The sequence below is a fragment of the Oncorhynchus kisutch genome, linkage group LG24 (genome assembly GCF_002021735.2).
Source record: "Oncorhynchus kisutch isolate 150728-3 linkage group LG24, Okis_V2, whole genome shotgun sequence".
Lineage (NCBI taxonomy): Eukaryota > Metazoa > Chordata > Actinopteri > Salmoniformes > Salmonidae > Oncorhynchus > Oncorhynchus kisutch.
Genome location: NC_034197.2, coordinates 45,364,965 through 45,388,343, shown reverse-complemented (window position 1 = coordinate 45,388,343; position 23,379 = coordinate 45,364,965). Strand labels below are relative to the sequence as shown.

The 23,379-nt window shown below is 46.6% G+C and overlaps 1 protein-coding gene across 3 annotated transcripts in view; it reads right to left on the bottom strand.

Annotated features, from left to right (window-relative positions):
- The window catches only part of LOC109882373 (plasma membrane calcium-transporting ATPase 3), a 220,816-nt gene that overhangs the window by 160,724 nt on the left and 36,713 nt on the right, over positions 1 to 23,379 (bottom strand). For all 3 annotated transcript variants that reach the window (XR_004205175.1, XM_031803547.1, XM_031803548.1), the window contains exons 7-9: positions 7,654 to 7,794; positions 7,496 to 7,537; positions 7,261 to 7,419 (exon numbers count right to left, since the gene is read on the bottom strand). Coding sequence is in view for 2 of the 3 variants with exons in the window: in XM_031803547.1 (XP_031659407.1) it covers positions 7,261 to 7,419; positions 7,496 to 7,537; positions 7,654 to 7,794 (342 nt within the window). In the remaining variant the exon portion in view is untranslated. The remainder of the gene's footprint in view (positions 1 to 7,260; positions 7,420 to 7,495; positions 7,538 to 7,653; positions 7,795 to 23,379) is intronic.

The following is a 23,379-nucleotide window of genomic DNA, read 5'->3' as shown; positions in this document are numbered from 1 at the left end:
GACACAGTCAATCTACAAGGAGTGGTAGCTTCCCATCATCAGACACAGTCAATCTACAAGGAGTAGTAGCTTCCCATCATCAGACACAGTCAATCTACAAGGAGTAGTAGCTTCCCATCATCAGACACAGTCAATCTACAAGGAGTAGTAGCTTCCCATCATCAGACACAGTGAATCTACAAGGAGTAGTAGCTTCCCATCATCAGACACAGTCAATCTACAAGGAGTAGTAGCTTCCCATCATCAGACACAGTCAATCTACAAGGAGTAGTAGCTTCCCATCATCAGACAGTCAATCTACAAGGAGTAGTAGCTTCCCATCATCAGACACAGTGAATCTACAAGGAGTAGTAGCTTCCCATCATCAGACACAGTCAATCTACAAGGAGTAGTAGCTTCCCATCATCAGACACAGTGAATCTACAAGGAGTAGTAGCTTCCCATCATCAGACACAGTCAATCTACAAGGAGGAGTAGCGCCCCATCATCAGACACAGTCAATCTACAAGGAGTAGTAGCTTCCCATCATCAGACACAGTCAATCTACAAGGAGTAGTAGCTTCCCATCATCAGACACAGTGAATCTACAAGGAGTAGTAGCTTCCCATCATCAGACACAGAGAATCTACAAGGAGTAGTAGCTTCCCATCATCAGACACAGTCAATCTACAAGGAGTAGTAGCTTCCCATCATCAGACACAGTGAATCTACAAGGAGTAGTAGCTTCCCATCATCAGACACAGTCAATCTACAAGGAGTAGTAGCTTCCCATCATCAGACAGTCAATCTACAAGGAGTAGTAGCTTCCCATCATCAGACACAGTGAATCTACAAGGAGTAGTAGCTTCCCATCATCAGACACAGTCAATCTACAAGGAGTAGTAGCTTCCCATCATCAGACACAGTCAATCTACAAGGAGTAGTAGCTTCCCATCATCAGACACAGTGAATCTACAAGGAGTAGTAGCGCCCCATCATCAGACACAGTCAATCTACAAGGAGTAGTAGCTTCCCATCATCAGACACAGTGAATCTACAAGGAGTAGTAGCTTCCCATCATCAGACACAGTCAATCTACAAGGAGTAGTAGCTTCCCATCATCAGACACAGTCAATCTACAAGGAGTAGTAGCTTCCCATCATCAGACACAGTCAATCTACAAGGAGTAGTAGCTTCCCATCATCAGACAGTCAATCTACAAGGAGTAGTAGCTTCCCATCATCAGACACAGTGAATCTACAAGGAGTAGTAGCTTCCCATCATCAGACACAGTCAATCTACAAGGAGTAGTAGCTTCCCATCATCAGACACAGTCAATCTACAAGGAGTAGTAGCTTCCCATCATCAGACACAGTCAATCTACAAGGAGTAGTAGCGCCCCATCATCAGACACAGTCAATCTACAAGGAGTAGTAGCTTCCCATCATCAGACACAGTCAATCTACAAGGAGTAGTAGCTTCCCATCATCAGACACAGTGAATCTACAAGGAGTAGTAGCTTCCCATCATCAGACACAGAGAATCTACAAGGAGTAGTAGCTTCCCATCATCAGACACAGTCAATCTACAAGGAGTAGTAGCTTCCCATCATCAGACACAGTGAATCTACAAGGAGTAGTAGCTTCCCATCATCAGACACAGTCAATCTACAAGGAGTAGTAGCTTCCCATCATCAGACAGTCAATCTACAAGGAGTAGTAGCTTCCCATCATCAGACACAGTGAATCTACAAGGAGTAGTAGCTTCCCATCATCAGACACAGTCAATCTACAAGGAGTAGTAGCTTCCAATCATCAGACACAGTCAATATACAAGGAGTAGTAGCTTCCCATCATCAGACACAGTCAATCTACAAGGAGTAGTAGCGCCCCATCATCAGACACAGTCAATCTACAAGGAGTAGTAGCTTCCCATCATCAGACACAGTGAATCTACAAGGAGTAGTAGCTTCCCATCATCAGACACAGTCAATCTACAAGGAGTAGTAGCTTCCCATCATCAGACACAGTGAATCTACAAGGAGTAGTAGCTTCCCATCATCAGACACAGTCAATCTACAAGGAGTAGTAGCTTCCCATCATCAGACACAGTCAATCTACAAGGAGTAGTAGCTTCCCATCATCAGACACAGTCAATCTACAAGGAGTAGTAGCTTCCCATCATCAGACACAGAGAATCTACAAGGAGTAGTAGCTTCCCATCATCAGACACAGTCAATCTACAAGGAGTAGTAGCTTCCCATCATCAGACACAGTGAATCTACAAGGAGTAGTAGCTTCACATCATCATCAGACACAGTGAATCTACAAGGAGTGGTAGCTTCCCATCATCAGACACAGTGAGTCTACAAGGAGTAGTAGCTTCCCATCATCAGACAGTCAATCTACAAGGAGTGGTAGCTTCCCATCATCAGACAGTCAATCTACAAGGAGTAGTAGCTTCCCATCATCAGACACAGTCAATCTACAAGGAGTAGTAGCTTCCCATCATCAGACACAGTCAATCTACAAGGAGTAGTAGCTTCCCATCATCAGACACAGAGAATCTACAAGGAGTAGTAGCTTCCCATCATCAGACACAGTCAATCTACAAGGAGTAGTAGCTTCCCATCATCAGACACAGAGAATCTACAAGGAGTAGTAGCTTCCCATCATCAGACACAGTCAATCTACAAGGAGTAGTAGCTTCCCATCATCAGACACAGTGAATCTACAAGGAGTAGTAGCTTCACATCATCATCAGACACAGTGAATCTACAAGGAGTGGTAGCTTCCCATCATCAGACACAGTGAGTCTACAAGGAGTAGTAGCTTCCCACCTGCATCTCCACCTGCATTGCTTGCTGTTTGGGGTTTTAGGCTGGGTTTCTGTACAGCACTTTGAGATATCAGCTGATGTACGAAGGGCTATATAAATACATTTGATTTGAATTTGATTAGTAGCTTCCCATCATCAGACAGTCAATCTACAAGGAGTAGTAGCTTCCCATCATCAGACACAGTCAATCTACAAGGAGTAGTAGCTTCACATCATCAGACACAGTCAATCTACAAGGAGTAGTAGCGTCCCATCATCAGACACAGTCAATCTACAAGGAGTAGTAGCTTCCCATCATCAGACACAGTGAATCTACAAGGAGTAGTAGCTTCCCATCATCAGACAGTCAATCTACAAGGAGTAGTAGCTTCCCATCATCAGACACAGTGAATCTACAAGGAGTAGTAGCTTCCCATCATCAGACAGTGAATCTACAAGGAGTAGTAGCTTCCCATCATCAGACAGTCAATCTACAAGGAGTAGTAGCTTCTCATCATCAGACACAGTGAATCTACAAGGAGTAGTAGCTTCCCATCATCAGACAGTCAATCTACAAGGAGTAGTAGCTTCCCATCATCAGACACAGTCAATCTACAAGGAGTAGTAGCTTCTCATCATCAGACAGTCAATCTACAAGGAGTAGTAGCTTCTCACAAACTTAATTGATCGGAAAAAGTGACACAATCGATTCATTAAAATACCTGTAAGTGATCTCGGTTTGCCCAGGGCTGGGATATTGAGGTAGAGAGCAGACTACAGTAACCCCAAAGCAGATCTTGATCCAGTTTGGGTGCCCTGTGTTGTGTTTCCAGGTATCTGTTGTAATCGTAGGATCCAAGGCCTTGTGATGGGGGTCCATATACCAGAGTGCTTTGGACAATCTGGTAATGAATATTCAGCCTATATGGACATAAGAAAAGAGGAGAAATACAAACATTTGAGTCTGATTATCATTATTAAGTAAATTAACTAAGAATGAATTAACATTAACAAACAGCAATTAACATAATATAAGATGTATAATAGAATACAACATTCTAATCTGTACCCCGAATGAAAAAATTATTGACAAAAAATATATTTTCTTAATCAAATGTAATGTATAATCAGTTCTTTACTGAAATGCATAGCCTAACTAGGCTTGAACAACATATAATTCACTTCTTCACAGGTTTATCTAGACTTTCTAGAAGAAACAGGGCTATATATGAAGAAGTTTAGCCCAGTAAAATGAATGCAGAACTGAAAAAGGTGCATTCTCCTATCATCTAGATTCAAAACATAATTTAATGTGATGAGTTCGAATATTTATGTAATACTGTTATTTGTACTCTCGTTATTATCCTGCAGTCGCCAGTACTGAGTCACGTACGGCTTCATACGAGGTCACGTCCAGAGTCACTGAACGAGTCACGTACGGCTTCATACGAGGTCACGTCCAGAGTCACTGAACGAGTCACGTACGGCTTCATACGAGGTCACGTCCAGAGTCACTGAACGAGTCACGTACGGCTTCATACGAGGTCACGTCCAGAGTCACTGAACGAGTCACGTACGGCTTCATACGAGGTCACGTCCAGAGTCACTGAACGAGTCACGTACGGCTTCATACGAGGTCACGTCCAGAGTCACTGAACGAGTCACGTACGGCTTCATACGAGGTCACGTCCAGAGTCACTGAACGAATCACGTACGGCTTCATACGAGGTCACGTCCAGAGTCACTGAAGGATTCAATGACCAAAAGGAGCATCCTATCGTGACATCTACAGCAGTGGTTCCCAACCTTTTTCGGTTACTGTTCCACCAACTAAATGTTGCTCTGCCCAGAGTACCCCTGATTTACCACTTCATTTGCATTTTTACCAGTAGTCCTATGGTCTCATGAGTCTTCTCAAGTACCCCCTGTGGAAAGACCCAGTACCCCCTGTGGATAGACCCAGTAACCCTTTAGATAGACCCAGTACCCGCTGTGGATAGACCCAGTATCCCCTGTGGATAGACCCAGTATCCCCTGTGGATAGACCCAGTAACCCTTTAGATAGACCCAGTACCCCCTGTGGATAGACCCATTACCCCCTGTGGATAGACCCATTACCCCCTGTGGATAGACCCATTACCCCCTGTGGATAGACCCAGTACTCCCTGTGGATAGACCCAGTACTCCCTGTGGATAGACCCAGTACTCCCTGTGGATAGACCCAGTACTCCCTGTGGATAGACCCAGTACACCCTTTAGTACCCCATATGGATAGACCCAGTACCCCCTGTGGATAGACCCAGTACCCCCTGTGGATAGACCCAGTACTCCCTGTGGATAGACCCAGTACCCCCTGTGGATAGACCCAGTACACCCTTTAGCACCCCCTGTAGATAGACCCAGTACCCCCTGTAGATAGACCCAGTACTCCCTGTAGATAGACCCAGTACCCCCTGTGGATAGACCCAGTACCCCCTGTGGATAGACCCAGTACTCCCTGTGGATAGACCCAGTACCCCTGTAGATAGACCCAGTACCCCCTGTGGATAGACCCAGTACTCCCTGTGGATAGACCCAGTACTCCCTGTGGATAGACCCATTACCCCCTGTGGATAGACCCAGTACTCCCTGTGGATAGACCCAGTATCCCTGTGGATAGACCCAGTACCCCCTGTGGATAGACCCAGTACTCCCTGTGGATAGACCCAGTATCCCTGTGGATAGACCCAGTACCCCCTGTGGATAGACCCAGTACTCCCTGTGGATAGACCCAGTATCCCTGTGGATAGACCCAGTACCCCCTGTGGATAGACCCAGTACCCCCTGTGGATAGACCCAGTACTCCCTGTGGATAGACCCAGTACTCCCTGTGGATAGACCCAGTACTCCCTGTGGATAGACCCAGTACTCCCTGTGGATAGACACAGTACTCCCTGTGGATAGACCCAGTACTCCCTGTGGATAGACCCAGTACTCCCTGTGGATAGACCCAGTACTCCCTGTGGATAGACCCATTACCCCCTGTAGATAGTCCCAGTACCCCCTGTGGATAGACCCAGTACTCCCTGTGGATAGACCCAGTACTCCCTGTGGATAGACCCATTACCCCCTGTAGATAGACCCAGTGCTCCCTGTGGATAGACCCAGTACACCCTGTGGATAGGCCAGGTACCCCCAGGGTCCTAGTTCCCGTGGTTTACCACTGATTTACAGAATATACGTTATTTAACAGCACAATTCGAAGCATCAATCCATTCCATGTGTATAGCGCTTATACCAAGTATTGTCACAGAGAAAGCTTTACTAAATGTGGGGCCAGTAGGTCTATACAGTCAGTTACTCACCACAATCTCCATCAATTGCTTCATCCGGCTGCCAGGAAAAGCCCCCACCTCGGAGACAGTCGACCACGTCATTGTGGAGCTCCTGATCTGTGCAAAGTGTGTGCAATGCAATGGCAATGCATTTTGCAGGATATGGGGACTGTTCTCTGTTGTGCATGAGAACTTCAAACACATTCCGCCTTGGTGTTGACTGTCTGTCTACTACAAGCAGTAGGCTTCCGGTAAAATGTAAGTTATGAATCACAAATCCCCATACATCTGAAATTCTTCAATGTCATCACTTATTTTGACATAAATTTGTTTGTCCAAAACGCTACCATCTTGCACTGCGTCTTTGCTGATGAATGTCCTGATCTCTGGCCAGTCGTTTGGTGACATGATGTTTCGGGTGTTAACTGCTTCAAATAGGTCAGAAAATTTATTTAACCGACTGTTTGCAAATAACGTAAATAATATGAATTTGTTTAACCCGGATCATAAATAGTATGAGTTTTGGCTGACCAAAGCCATGCTGGCACGCGAGAGAAATGGAATATCTGTGCACACAGGTCCCAAGTGTGTGTGTTTGTGTCACTGTCCAATCAGAGCCCCAAAGCGGGTGATCTAAGGCGGTTTGGTCTTTGATTCTCACGCATCAGCATGGGAAATCATCAAGGGAGAGTGGACACTATATGAGCACAGCACGGCAGAAAAAAAAGTGAAGCTCATCTGTTACAAATTAAATGTGTATGGCCTAACAGAATAAAACACAGAGTTAGAGAACGTCCTACCAGTAAATTAAATGTGTATGGCCTAACAGAATAAAACACAGAGTTAGAGAACGTCCTACCAGTAAATTAAATGTGTATGGCCTAACAGAATAAACCACAGTAAATTAAATGTGTATGGCCTAACAGAATAAAACACAGAGTTAGAGAACGTCCTACCAGTAAATTAAATGTGTATGGCCTAACAGAATAAACCACAGTAAATTAAATGTGTATGGCCTAACAGAATAAAACACAGAGTTAGAGAACGTCCTACGAGTAAATTAAATGTGTATGGCCTAACATAAAAAACCACAGTAAATTAAATGTGTATGGCCTAACATAATAAAACACAGAGTTAGAGAACATCCTACCTGCTTTCCCAATCTGCACAGCCAGTTTGGTGAGTTTACCCTGTAGAACACTCTTCTCTTTCTTTGTGGTGTTGCCTCTCTTCTTCTCCTCCACCTCTCCTCCCTCTGCACTCTTCAGAGGCTGCATCTCCATGGCTACAGCCTCGTCCTGCTTCTTGGCTGGAGGACACACACAGGAGTTTCGAAGTAAGCCCAACCTGATCCCTGACCTCCAACCCTGTCTGTGATAGGTTACCTTTATTCTGGTTGTTCTCCACCATCACTTCGGGCTGCTTCCCTGAGATAGATAATCATTTCATTAATCAATCAATCAATTAATCATTAAATCAATCAATTAATCAATGTTTGCTACAAATGAATGTAAATACTATGTAGTTGTTAACTCCATCTTACCCTTCTTCTTCTTGTCATCCTCCTCCTCCTCTTCCTCCTCCCCCTCTCCGGCCCCCAACAGTGTAAAGATGATGCCAGTCTGAGAGTTGACCCCCACAGCTGTTACCAGCATCCTACCCGAACCCTCCATCACATGGGTACCTATAGAGAGAAACACACACACGGACATGACAAATTATATACAAACGTGCACAAAGCACAAACACATGTTCATATAACCACCACCCCAAACACACACACACACACAAATTAAGATGGCGTCGTACTGGATGATTGATACTAGATAATAAGATGGAGGACCTCTGATCGTCCCTCCATTCTGCTGGCTAATTTACCGTCACTAGATAATAAGATGGACCTCTGATCGTCCCTCCATTCTACTGGCTAATGTACAGTCACTAGAAAATAAGATGGAGGACCTCTGATCGTCCATCCATTCTACTGGCTAATGTACAGTCACTAGATAATAAGATGGACCTCTGATCAACCCTCCATTCTACTGGCTAATGTACAGTCACTAGATAATAAGATGGACCTCTGATCGTCCCTCCATTCTACTGGCTAATGTACAGTCACTAGATAATAATATGGACCTCTGATCAACCCTCCATTCTACTGGCTAATGTACAGTCACTAGATAATAAGATGGACCTCTGATCAACCCTCGATTCTACTGGCTAATGTACAGTCACTAGATAATAAGATGGACCTCTGATCAACCCTCCATTCTACTGGTTAATGTACAGTCACTAGATAATAAGATGGAGGACCTCTGATCGTCCCTCCATTCTGCTGGCTAATGTACAGTCACTAGATAATAAGATGGAGGACCTCTGATCGTCCCTCCATTCTACTGGCTAATGTACAGTCACTAGATAATAAGATGGAGGACCTCTGATCGTCCATCCATTCTCCTGGCTAATGTACAGTCACTAGATAATGTAACGGAGGACCTCTGATCGTCCATCCATTCTACTGGCTAATGTACAGTCACTAGATAATAAGATGGACCTCTGATCAACCCTCCATTCTACTGGCTAATGTACAGTCACTAGATAATAAGATGGAGGACCTCTGATCGTCCCTCCATTCTACTGGCTAATGTACAGTCACTAGATAATACGATGGAGGACCTCTGATCATCCCTCCATTCTACTGGCTAATGTACAGTCACTAGATAATAAGATGGACCTCTGATCGTCCCTCCATTCTACTGGCTAATGTACAGTCACTAGATAATAAGATGGAGGACCTCTGATCATCCCTCCATTCTACTGGCTAATGTACAGTCACTAGATAATAAGATGGAGGACCTCTGATCATCCCTCCATTCTACTGGCTAATGTACAGTCACTAGATAATAAGATGGACCTCTGATCGTCCCTCCATTCTACTGGCTAATGTACAGTCACTAGATAATAATATGGAGGACCTCTGATCGTCCATCCATTCTACTGGCTAATGTACAGTCACTAGATAACAAGATGAACTTCTGATCGTCCCTCCATTCTACTGGCTAATAAACAGTCACTAGATAATAAGATAGAGGGCCTCTGATCATCCCTCCATTCTACTGGCTAATAAACAATCACTTGATAATACGTCAGAGGACCTCTGATCGTCTTATGGGTAAATGGTTAAAACAGTATGTAAACATTATTAAAGTGACCAGCATTCCATGACTATGTACACAGGGCTGCAGTCTCTAAGGTGCAGGGTTGAGTAACCAGGTGGTGGTCAGCTAGTGACCGTGACTAAAGTTCAGGGCACTGGGCAGAGGCCAGTGGTGACTATTTAAAAGTCGGATGGCCTTGAGATAGGTCGCAGTTGGTGGGTAGGGAGACGCAACTCCAGGTCGCAGTTGTAAATGAGAACTTAACTAGTCTACCTGGTTAAATAAAGGTGAAATGAAAGGTAGAAGCTGTTTCTCGGTCCTTTGATGCTCCTGTACTTTTGGACGGTAGCGGAGTGACAGTGGAGAGGCAGTGGCTCCGGTGGCTGAGGTCCTATTTTTGGCCATCCTGTGACACCGGGTGTAGGAGGTGTCCTGGAGGGCAGGCAGTGTGACACTGGTGATGTATTGCATAGACCCCCCCACCCTCTGGAGAGCCCTGTGGTTGTGGACAGTGCAGTTGCCATACCAGGCGATGATACAGCCAGATAGAATGCTCTCAATGGTGCATCTGTAAAAGTTTGTGAGGGTCTTAAGGGCCAAGGCACATTTCTTCAGCCTCCTGAGGATTAATTTTAAGCTTTTAACCTTCTCCACTGCGGCCCCATCGATATAGACTGGCTCCCTCTGTTGTCTCCTGAAGACCACGATCAGCTATTTCACTTTGTTAAAGTTGAGAGACAGGTTATTTTCCTGCCACCACTCTGCCAGGGCCCTTCATCTCCTCCCTGTAGGCTGACTCGTCATTATAGCTCCACAGCGGAGATTGGAGTATCTGTCCATAGGAGCACTTTAAGCCGTACACTCCACAGAGCTGGGCTTTACGGAAGAGATTGGAGTATCTGTCCATAGGACCACTTTAAGCTGTACACTCCACAGAGCTGGGCTTTACGGAAGAGATTGGAGTATCTGTCCATAGGACCACTTTAAGCCGTACACTCCACAGAGCTGGGCTTTACGGAAGAGATTGGAGTATCTGTCCATAGGACCACTTTAAGCCGTACACTCCACAGAGCTGGGCTTTACGGAAGAGATTGGAGTATCTGTCCATAGGACCACTTTAAGCCGTACACTCCACAGAGCTGGGCTTTACGGAAGAGATTGGAGTATCTGTCCATAGGACCACTTTAAGCCGTACACTCCACAGAGTTGGGCTTTACGGAAGAGATTGGAGTATCTGTCCATAGGACCACTTTAAGCCGTACACTCCACAGAGCTGGGCTTTACGGAAGAGATTGGAGTATCTGTCCATAGGACCACTTTAAGCCGTACACTCCACAGAGCTGGGCTTTACGGAAGAGATTGGAGTATCTGTCCATAGGACCACTTTAAGCCGTACACTCCACAGAGCTGGGCTTTACGGAAGAGATTGGAGTATCTGTCCATAGGACCACTTTAAGCCGTACACTCCACAGAGCTGGGCTTTACGGAAGAGATTGGAGTATCTGTCCATAGGACCACTTTAAGCCGTACACTCCACAGAGTTGGGCTTTACGGAAGAGATTGGAGTATCTGTCCATAGGACCACTTTAAGCCGTACACTCCACAGAGCTGGGCTTTACGGAAGAGATTGGAGTATCTGTCCATAGGACCACTTTAAGCCGTACACTCCACAGAGCTGGGCTTTACGGAAGAGATTGGAGTATCTGTCCATAGGACCACTTTAAGCCGTACACTCCACAGAGTTGGGCTTTACGGAAGAGTGGCCAGAAACAAGCCATTGCTTAAAGAAAAAAATAAGCAAACATTTTTGGTGTTCACCAAAAGGCATGTGGGAGACTCCCCAAACATATGGAAGAAGGTACTCTGGTCAGATGAGACTAAAATGTAGCTTTTTGTCCATCAATAAAAATGCTATGTCTGGCACAAACCCAATACCTCTCATCATCCTGAGAACATCATCCCCACAGTGAAGCATGGTGGTGGCAGCATCATGCTGTGGGGATGTTTTACATCGGAAGGGACTGGGAAACTGGTAAGATTTGGAGGAATGACGAATGGCGCTAAATACAGGGAAATTCTTGAGGGAAACCTGTTTGTCTTCCAGAGATTTAAGCTTCAGCTGGAGGTTCACCTTCCAGCAGGACAATCACCCTAATCATACTGCTAAAGCAACACGCGAGTGGTTTAATAAGGGGAAACATTTAAATGTCTTGGAATGGCCTAGTCAAAGTCCATACCTCAATCCAATTGAGAATCTGTGGTATGACTTAAAGATTGCTGTACACTGGCAGAACCAATCCAACTTGAAGGAGCTAGAGCAGTTGTGCCTTGAAGAATAGGCAGAAGTCCCAGTGGCTAGATGTGCCAAGCTTATAGAGACATACCCCAAGAGACTTGCAGCTGTAATTGCTGCATAAGGTGACTCTACAAAGTATTGACTTTGGGGAAGTGAATAGTTATGCACGCTCAAGTTTGTTTAACTATAAAAAAAAACATTTAGCATCTTCAGTGGTAGGTTTTCTAAATCAAATGATTCAAACCCCCCAAAAAATCTATTTTAATTCCAGGTTGTAAGGCAACAAAATAGGAAAAATGCCATGGGGGGTGAATACTTTCGCAAGCCACTGTATGCCGACCCACACACACACACACGCACGCACGCACGCACGCACGCACGCACGCACGCACGCACACACACACACACACACGCTGCTGCTACTCTGTTTATTATATATCCTATCATCTTCCCCCTATACATATCTACCTCCATCACTCCAGTATCCCTGTCTCCTTCCCCCTATACATATCTACCTCCATCACTCCAGTATCCCAGTCTCCTTCCCCCTATACATATCTACCTCCATCACTGCAGTATCCCTGTCTCCTTCCCCCTATACATATCTACCTCCATCACTCCAGTATCCCTGTCTCCTTCCCCCTATATATATCTACCTCCATCACTAAAGTAACCCTGTCACCTTCTCCCTATACATATCTACCTCCATCACTCCAGTATCCCTGTCTCCTTCCCCCTATACATATCTACCTCCATCACTCCAGTATCCCTGTCTCCTTCCCCCTATACATATCTACCTCCATCACTCCAGTATCCCTGTCTCCTTCCCCTATACATATCTACCTCCATCACTCCAGTATCCCTGTCTCCTTCCCCCTATATATACATATCTACCTCCAACACTCCAGTATCCCTGTCTCCTTTACCCTATACATATCTACCTCCATCACTCCAGTATCCCAGTCTCCTTCCCCCTATACATATCTACCTCCATCACTCCTGCCACCTTCCCCCTATACATATCTACCTCCATCACTCCAGTATCCCTGTCTCATTCCCCTTATACATATCTACCTCCATCACTCCAGTATCCCTGTCCCCTTCCCCCTATACATATCTACCTCCATCACTCCAGTATCCCTGTCTCCTTCCCCCTATACATATCTACCTCCATCACTCCAGTATCCCTGTCCCCTTCCCCCTATACATATCTACCTCCATCACTCCAGTATCCCTGTCTCCTTCCTCCTATACATATCTACCTCCATCACTCCAGTATCCCTGTCTCCTTCCCCCTATACATATCTACCTCCATCACTGCAGTATCCCTGTCTCCTTACCCCTATACATATCTACCTCCATCACTCCAGTATCCCTGTCCCCTTCCCACTATACATATCTACCTCCATCACTCCAGTATCCCTGTCTCCTTCCCCCTATACATATCTACCTCCATCACTCCAGTATCCCTGTCTCCTTACCCCTATACATATCTACCTCCATCACTCCAGTATCTCTGTCACCTTCCTCCTATACATATCTACCTCCATCACTCCAGTTTCCCTGACCCCTATACATATCTACCTCTATCACTCCAGTATCCCAGTCTCCTTCCCCCTATACATATCTACCTCCATCACTCCAGTATCCCTGTATCCTTCCCCCTATACATATCTACCTCCATCACTCCAGTTTCCCTGACCCCTATACATATCTACCTCCATCACTCCAGTATCCCTGTGTCCTTCCCCCTATACATATCTACCTCATTCACTCCAGTATCCCTGTCTCCTTCCCCCTATATATACATATCTACCTCCATCACTCCAGTATCCCTGTCCCCTTCCCCCTATACATATCTACCTCCATCACTCCAGTATCCCTGTGTCCTTCCCCCTATACATATCTACCTCCATCACTCCAGTATCCCTGTCTCCTTCCCCCTATACATATCTACCTCCATCACTCCAGTATCCCTGTCTCCTTACCCCTATACATATCTACCTCCATCACTCCAGTATCTCTGTCACCTTCCTCCTATACATATCTACCTCCATCACTCCAGTATCTCTGTCTCCTTCCCCCTATACATATCTACCTCCATCACTCTAGTATCCCTGTCACCTTCCCCCTATACATATCTACCTCCATCACTCCAGTATCCCTGTCCCCTATACATATCTACCTCCATCACTCCAGTATCCCTGTCTCCTTCCCCCTATACATATCTACCTCCATCACTCCAGTATCCCTGCCTCCTTCCCCCTATACATATCTACCTCCATCACTCCAGTATCCCTGTCTCCTTCCCCCTATACATATCTACCTCCATCACTCCAGTATCCCTGTCTCCTTCCCCCTATACATATCTACCTCCATCACTCCAGTATCCCTGTCTCCTTCCCCCTATACATATCTACCTCCATCACTCCAGTATCCCTGTCTCCTTCCCCCTATACATATCTACCTCCATCACTCCAGTATCCCTGTCCCCTATACATATCTACCTCCATCACTCCAGTATCCCTGTCTCCTTCCCCCTATACATATCTACCTCCATCACTCCAGTATCCCTGTGTCCTTCCCCCTATACATATCTACCTCCATCACTCCAGTATCCCTGTCTCCTTCCCCCTATACATATCTACCTCCATCACTCCAGTATCCCTGTCTCCTTCCCCCTATACATATCTACCTCCATCACTCCAGTATCCCTGTCTCCTTCCCCCTATACATATCTACCTCCATCACTCCAGTATCCCTGTGTCCTTCCCCCTATACATATCTACCTCCATCACTCCAGTATCCCTGTCCCCTTCCCCCTATACATATCTACCTCCATCACTCCAGTATCCCTGTCTCCTTCCCCCTATATATATCTACCTCCATCACTCCAGTATCCCTGTGTCCTTCCCCCTATACATATCTACCTCCATCACTCCAGTATCCCTGTCCCCTATATATATCTACCTCCATCACTCCAGTATCCCTGTCCCCTTCCCCCTATACATATCTACCTCCATCACTCCAGTATCCCTGTCTCCTTCCCCCTATACATATCTACCTCCATCACTCCAGTATCCCTGTCTCCTTCCCCCTATACATATCTACCTCCATCACTCCAGTATCCCTGTCCCCTTCCCCCTATACATATCTACCTCCATCACTCCAGTATCCCTGTCCCCTATATATATCTACCTCCATCACTCCAGTATCCCTGTCTCCTTCCCCCTATACATATCTACCTCCATCACTCCAGTATCCCTGTCCCCTATACATATCTACCTCCATCACTCCAGTATCCCTGTCTCCTTCCCCCTATACATATCTACCTCCATCACTCCAGTATCCCTGTCCCCTTCCCCCCTATACATATCTACCTCCATCACTCCAGTATCCCTGTCCCCTTCCCCTATACATATCTACCTCCATCACTCCAGTATCCCTGTCTCCTTCCCCCTATATATACATATCTACCTCCATCACTCCAGTATCCCTGTCTCCTTCCCCCTATACATATCTACCTCCATCACTCGAGTATCCCTGTCACCTTCTCCCTATACATATCTACCTCCAACACTCCAGTATCCCTGTCTCCTTCCCCCTATACATATCTACCTCCATCACTCCAGTATCCCTGTCTCCTTCCCCCTATACATATCTACCTCCATCACTCCAGTATCTCTGTCACCTATACATATCTACCTCCATCACTCCAGTATCCCTGTCTCCTTCCCCCTATATATACATATCTACCTCCATCACTCCAGTATCCCTGTCCCCTTCCCCCTATACATATCTACCTCCATCACTCCAGTATCCCTGTGTCCTTCCCCCTATACATATCTACCTCCATCACTCCAGTATCCCTGTCTCCTTCCCCCTATACATATCTACCTCCATCACTCCAGTATCCCTGTCTCCTTACCCCTATACATATCTACCTCCATCACTCTAGTATCCCTGTCACCTTCCCCCTATACATATCTACCTCCATCACTCCAGTATCCCTGTCTCCTTACCCCTATACATATCTACCTCCATCACTCCAGTATCCCTGTCCCCTATACATATCTACCTCCATCACTCCAGTATCCCTGTCTCCTTCCCCCTATACATATCTACCTCCATCACTCCAGTATCCCTGTCTCCTTCCCCCTATACATATCTACCTCCATCACTCCAGTATCCCTGTCTCCTTCCCCCTATACATATCTACCTCCATCACTCCAGTATCCCTGTCTCCTTCCCCCTATACATATCTACCTCCATCACTCCAGTATCCCTGTCTCCTTCCCCCTATACATATCTACCTCCATCACTCCAGTATCCCTGTCCCCTATACATATCTACCTCCATCACTCCAGTATCCCTGTCTCCTTCCCCCTATACATATCTACCTCCATCACTCCAGTATCCCTGTGTCCTTCCCCCTATACATATCTACCTCCATCACTCCAGTATCCCTGTCTCCTTCCCCCTATACATATCTACCTCCATCACTCCAGTATCCCTGTCCCCTATACATATCTACCTCCATCACTCCAGTATCCCTGTGTCCTTCCCCCTATACATATCTACCTCCATCACTCCAGTATCCCTGTCCCCTTCCCCCTATACATATCTACCTCCATCACTCCAGTATCCCTGTCTCCTTCCCCCTATATAAATCTACCTCCATCACTCCAGTATCCCTGTGTCCTTCCCCCTATACATATCTACCTCCATCACTCCAGTATCCCTGTCCCCTATATATATCTACCTCCATCACTCCAGTATCCCTGTCCCCTTCCCCCTATACATATCTACCTCCATCACTCCAGTATCCCTGTCTCCTTCCCCCTATACATATCTACCTCCATCACTCCAGTATCCCTGTCTCCTTCCCCCTATACATATCTACCTCCATCACTCCAGTATCCCTGTCCCCTTCCCCCTATACATATCTACCTCCATCACTCCAGTATCCCTGTCCCCTATATATATCTACCTCCATCACTCCAGTATCCCTGTCTCCTTCCCCCTATACATATCTACCTCCATCACTCCAGTATCCCTGTCCCCTATACATATCTACCTCCATCACTCCAGTATCCCTGTCTCCTTCCCCCTATACATATCTACCTCCATCACTCCAGTATCCCTGTCCCCTTCCCCCTATACATATCTACCTCCATCACTCCAGTATCCCTGTCCCCTTCCCCCTATACATATCTACCTCCATCACTCCAGTATCCCTGTCTCCTTCCCCCTATATATACATATCTACCTCCATCACTCCAGTATCCCTGTCTCCTTCCCCCTATACATATCTACCTCCATCACTCGAGTATCCCTGTCACCTTCTCCCTATACATATCTACCTCCAACACTCCAGTATCCCTGTCTCCTTCCCCCTATACATATCTACCTCCATCACTCCAGTATCCCTGTCTCCTTCCCCCTATACATATCTACCTCCATCACTCCAGTATCTCTGTCACCTATACATATCTACCTCCATCACTCCAGTATCCCTGTCTCCTTCCCCCTATATATACATATCTACCTCCATCACTCCAGTATCCCTGTCCCCTTCCCCCTATACATATCTACCTCCATCACTCCAGTATCCCTGTGTCCTTCCCCCTATACATATCTACCTCCATCACTCCAGTATCCCTGTCTCCTTCCCCCTATACATATCTACCTCCATCACTCCAGTATCCCTGTCTCCTTACCCCTATACATATCTACCTCCATCACTCCAGTATCTCTGTCACCTTCCTCCTATACATATCTACCTCCATCACTCCAGTATCTCTGTCTCCTTCCCCCTATACATATCTACCTCCATCACTCTAGTATCCCTGTCACCTTCCCCCTATACATATCTACCTCCATCACTCCAGTATCCCTGTCTCCTTACCCCTATACATATCTACCTCCATCACTCCAGTATCCCTGTCCCCTATACATATCTACCTCCATCACTCCAGTATCCCTGTCTCCTTCCCCCTATACATATCTACCTCCATCACTCCAGTATCCCTGTCTCCTTCCCCCTATACATATCTACCTCCATCACTCCAGTATCCCTGTCTCCTTCCCCCTATACATATCTACCTCCATCACTCCAGTATCCCTGTCTCCTTCCCCCTATACATATCTACCTCCATCACTCCAGTATCCCTGTCTCCTTCCCCCTATACATATCTACCTCCATCACTCCAGTATCCCTGTCCCCTATATATATCTACCTCCATCACTCCAGTATCCCTGTCTCCTTCCCCCTATACATATCTACCTCCATCACTCCAGTATCCCTGTCTCCTTCCCCCTATACATATCTACCTCCATCACTCCAGTATCCCTGTCCCCTATACATATCTACCTCCATCACTCCAGTATCCCTGTGTCCTTCCCCCTATACATATCTACCTCCATCACTCCAGTATCCCTGTCCCCTTCCCCCTATACATATCTACCTCCATCACTCCAGTATCCCTGTCTCCTTCCCCCTATATATATCTACCTCCATCACTCCAGTATCCCTGTGTCCTTCCCCCTATACATATCTACCTCCATCACTCCAGTATCCCTGTCCCCTATATATATCTACCTCCATCACTCCAGTATCCCTGTCCCCTTCCCCCTATACATATCTACCTCCATCACTCCAGTATCCCTGTCTCCTTCCCCCTATACATATCTACCTCCATCACTCCAGTATCCCTGTCTCCTTCCCCCTATACATATCTACCTCCATCACTCCAGTATCCCTGTCCCCTTCCCCCTATACATATCTACCTCCATCACTCCAGTATCCCTGTCCCCTATATATATCTACCTCCATCACTCCAGTATCCCTGTCTCCTTCCCCCTATACATATCTACCTCCATCACTCCAGTATCCCTGTCCCCTATACATATCTACCTCCATCACTCCAGTATCCCTGTCTCCTTCCCCCTATACATATCTACCTCCATCACTCCAGTATCCCTGTCCCCTTCCCCCTATACATATCTACCTCCATCACTCCAGTATCCCTGTCCCCTTCCCCCTATACATATCTACCTCCATCACTCCAGTATCCCTGTCACCTTCTCCCTATACATATCTACCTCCAACACTCCAGTATCCCTGTCTCCTTCCCCCTATACATATCTACCTCCATCACTCCAGTATCCCTGTCTCCTTCCCCCTATACATATCTACCTCCATCACTCCAGTATCTCTGTCACCTATACATATCTACCTCCATCACTCCAGTATCCCTGTCTCCTTCCCCCTATATATATCTACCTCCATCACTCCAGTATCCCTGTCTCCTTCCCCCTATACATATCTACCTCCATCACTCCAGTATCCCTGTCACCTTCCCCCTATACATATCTACCTCCATCACTCCAGTATCCCTGTCACCTTCCCCCTATACATATCTACCTCCATCACTCCAGTATCCCTGTCCCCTATACATATCTACCTCCATCACTCCAGTATCCCTGTCACCTTCCCCCTATACATATCTACCTCCATCACTCCAGTATCCCTGTCTCCTTCCCCCTATACATATCTACCTCCATCACTCCAGTATCCCTGTCTCCTTCCCCCTATACATATCTACCTCCATCACTCCAGTATCCCTGTCCCCTATACATATCTACCTCCATCACTCCAGTATCCCTGTGTCCTTCCCCCTATACATATCTACCTCCATCACTCCAGTATCCCTGTCCCCTTCCCCCTATACATATCTACCTCCATCACTCCAGTATCCCTGTCTCCTTCCCCCTATATAAATCTACCTCCATCACTCCAGTATCCCTGTGTCCTTCCCCCTATACATATCTACCTCCATCACTCCAGTATCCCTGTCCCCTATATATATCTACCTCCATCACTCCAGTATCCCTGTCCCCTTCCCCCTATACATATCTACCTCCATCACTCCAGTATCCCTGTCTCCTTCCCCCTATACATATCTACCTCCATCACTCCAGTATCCCTGTCTCCTTCCCCCTATACATATCTACCTCCATCACTCCAGTATCCCTGTCCCCTTCCCCCTATACATATCTACCTCCATCACTCCAGTATCCCTGTCCCCTATATATATCTACCTCCATCACTCCAGTATCCCTGTCTCCTTCCCCCTATACATATCTACCTCCATCACTCCAGTATCCCTGTCCCCTATACATATCTACCTCCATCACTCCAGTATCCCTGTCTCCTTCCCCCTATACATATCTACCTCCATCACTCCAGTATCCCTGTCCCCTTCCCCCTATACATATCTACCTCCATCACTCCAGTATCCCTGTCCCCTTCCCCCTATACATATCTACCTCCATCACTCCAGTATCCCTGTCTCCTTCCCCCTATATATACATATCTACCTCCATCACTCCAGTATCCCTGTCTCCTTCCCCCTATACATATCTACCTCCATCACTCGAGTATCCCTGTCACCTTCTCCCTATACATATCTACCTCCAACACTCCAGTATCCCTGTCTCCTTCCCCCTATACATATCTACCTCCATCACTCCAGTATCCCTGTCTCCTTCCCCCTATACATATCTACCTCCATCACTCCAGTATCTCTGTCACCTATACATATCTACCTCCATCACTCCAGTATCCCTGTCTCCTTCCCCCTATATATACATATCTACCTCCATCACTCCAGTATCCCTGTCCCCTTCCCCCTATACATATCTACCTCCATCACTCCAGTATCCCTGTGTCCTTCCCCCTATACATATCTACCTCCATCACTCCAGTATCCCTGTCTCCTTCCCCCTATACATATCTACCTCCATCACTCCAGTATCCCTGTCTCCTTACCCCTATACATATCTACCTCCATCACTCCAGTATCTCTGTCACCTTCCTCCTATACATATCTACCTCCATCACTCCAGTATCTCTGTCTCCTTCCCCCTATACATATCTACCTCCATCACTCTAGTATCCCTGTCACCTTCCCCCTATACATATCTACCTCCATCACTCCAGTATCCCTGTCTCCTTACCCCTATACATATCTACCTCCATCACTCCAGTATCCCTGTCCCCTATACATATCTACCTCCATCACTCCAGTATCCCTGTCTCCTTCCCCCTATACATATCTACCTCCATCACTCCAGTATCCCTGTCTCCTTCCCCCTATACATATCTACCTCCATCACTCCAGTATCCCTGTCTCCTTCCCCCTATACATATCTACCTCCATCACTCCAGTATCCCTGTCTCCTTCCCCCTATACATATCTACCTCCATCACTCCAGTATCCCTGTCTCCTTCCCCCTATACATATCTACCTCCATCACTCCAGTATCCCTGTCCCCTATACATATCTACCTCCATCACTCCAGTATCCCTGTCTCCTTCCCCCTATACATATCTACCTCCATCACTCCAGTATCCCTGTGTCCTTCCCCCTATACATATCTACCTCCATCACTCCAGTATCCCTGTCTCCTTCCCCCTATACATATCTACCTCCATCACTCCAGTATCCCTGTCCCCTATACATATCTACCTCCATCACTCCAGTATCCCTGTGTCCTTCCCCCTATACATATCTACCTCCATCACTCCAGTATCCCTGTCCCCTTCCCCCTATACATATCTACCTCCATCACTCCAGTATCCCTGTCTCCTTCCCCCTATATATATCTACCTCCATCACTCCAGTATCCCTGTGTCCTTCCCCCTATACATATCTACCTCCATCACTCCAGTATCCCTGTCCCCTATATATATCTACCTCCATCACTCCAGTATCCCTGTCCCCTTCCCCCTATACATATCTACCTCCATCACTCCAGTATCCCTGTCTCCTTCCCCCTATACATATCTACCTCCATCACTCCAGTATCCCTGTCTCCTTCCCCCTATACATATCTACCTCCATCACTCCAGTATCCCTGTCCCCTTCCCCCTATACATATCTACCTCCATCACTCCAGTATCCCTGTCCCCTATATATATCTACCTCCATCACTCCAGTATCCCTGTCTCCTTCCCCCTATACATATCTACCTCCATCACTCCAGTATCCCTGTCCCCTATACATATCTACCTCCATCACTCCAGTATCCCTGTCTCCTTCCCCCTATACATATCTACCTCCATCACTCCAGTATCCCTGTCCCCTTCCCCCTATACATATCTACCTCCATCACTCCAGTATCCCTGTCCCCTTCCCCCTATACATATCTACCTCCATCACTCCAGTATCCCTGTCACCTTCTCCCTATACATATCTACCTCCAACACTCCAGTATCCCTGTCTCCTTCCCCCTATACATATCTACCTCCATCACTCCAGTATCCCTGTCTCCTTCCCCCTATACATATCTACCTCCATCACTCCAGTATCTCTGTCACCTATACATATCTACCTCCATCACTCCAGTATCCCTGTCTCCTTCCCCCTATATATATCTACCTCCATCACTCCAGTATCCCTGTCTCCTTCCCCCTATACATATCTACCTCCATCACTCCAGTATCCCTGTCACCTTCCCCCTATACATATCTACCTCCATCACTCCAGTATCCCTGTCACCTTCCCCCTATACATATCTACCTCCATCACTCCAGTATCCCTGTCCCCTATACATATCTACCTCCATCACTCCAGTATCCCTGTCACCTTCCCCCTATACATATCTACCTCCATCACTCCAGTATCCCTGTCCCCTATACATATCTACCTCCATCACTCCAGTATCCCTGTCTCCTTCCCCCTATACATATCTACCTCCATCACTCCAGTATCCCTGTCCCCTTCCCCCTATACATATCTACCTCCATCACTCCAGTATCCCTGTGTCCTTCCCCCTATACATATCTACCTCCATCACTCCAGTATCCCTGTCTCCTTCCCCCTATACATATCTACCTCCATCACTCCAGTATCCCTGTCCCCTATACATATCTACCTCCATCACTCCAGTATCCCTGTCTCCTTCCCCCTATACATATCTACCTCCATCACTCCAGTATCCCTGTGTCCTTCCCCCTATACATATCTACCTCCATCACTCCAGTATCCCTGTACATTGTTAATATGGTACTGACCCTGTATATAGTCTCCTTCCCCCTATACATATCTACCTCCATCACTCCAGTATCCCTGTCCCCTATACATATCTACCTCCATCACTCCAGTATCCCTGTCCCCTATACATATCTACCTCCATCACTCCAGTATCCCTGTCCCCTATACATATCTACCTCCATCACTCCAGTATCCCTGTCCCCTATACATATCTACCTCCATCACTCCAGTATCCCTGTCTCCTATACATATCTACCTCCATCACTCCAGTATCCCTGTCTCCTTCCCCCTATACATATCTACCTCCATCACTCCAGTATCCCTGTCTCCTTCCCCCTATACATATCTACCTCCATCACTCCAGTATCCCTGTCTCCTTCCCCCTATACATATCTACCTCCATCACTCCAGTATCCCTGTCACCTTCCCCCTATACATATCTACCTCCATCACTCCAGTATCCCTGTCTCCTTCCCCCTATACATATCTACCTCCATCACTCCAGTATCCCTGTCCCCTATACATATCTACCTCCATCACTCCAGTATCCCTGTCCCCTATACATATCTACCTCCATCACTCCAGTATCCCTGTCCCCTATACATATCTACCTCCATCACTCCAGTATCCCTGTACATTGTTAATATGGTACTGACCCTGTATATAGTCTCCTTCCCCCTATACATATCTACCTCCAGTATCCCTGTACATATCTACCTCCATCACTCCAGTATCCCTGTACATTGTTAATATGG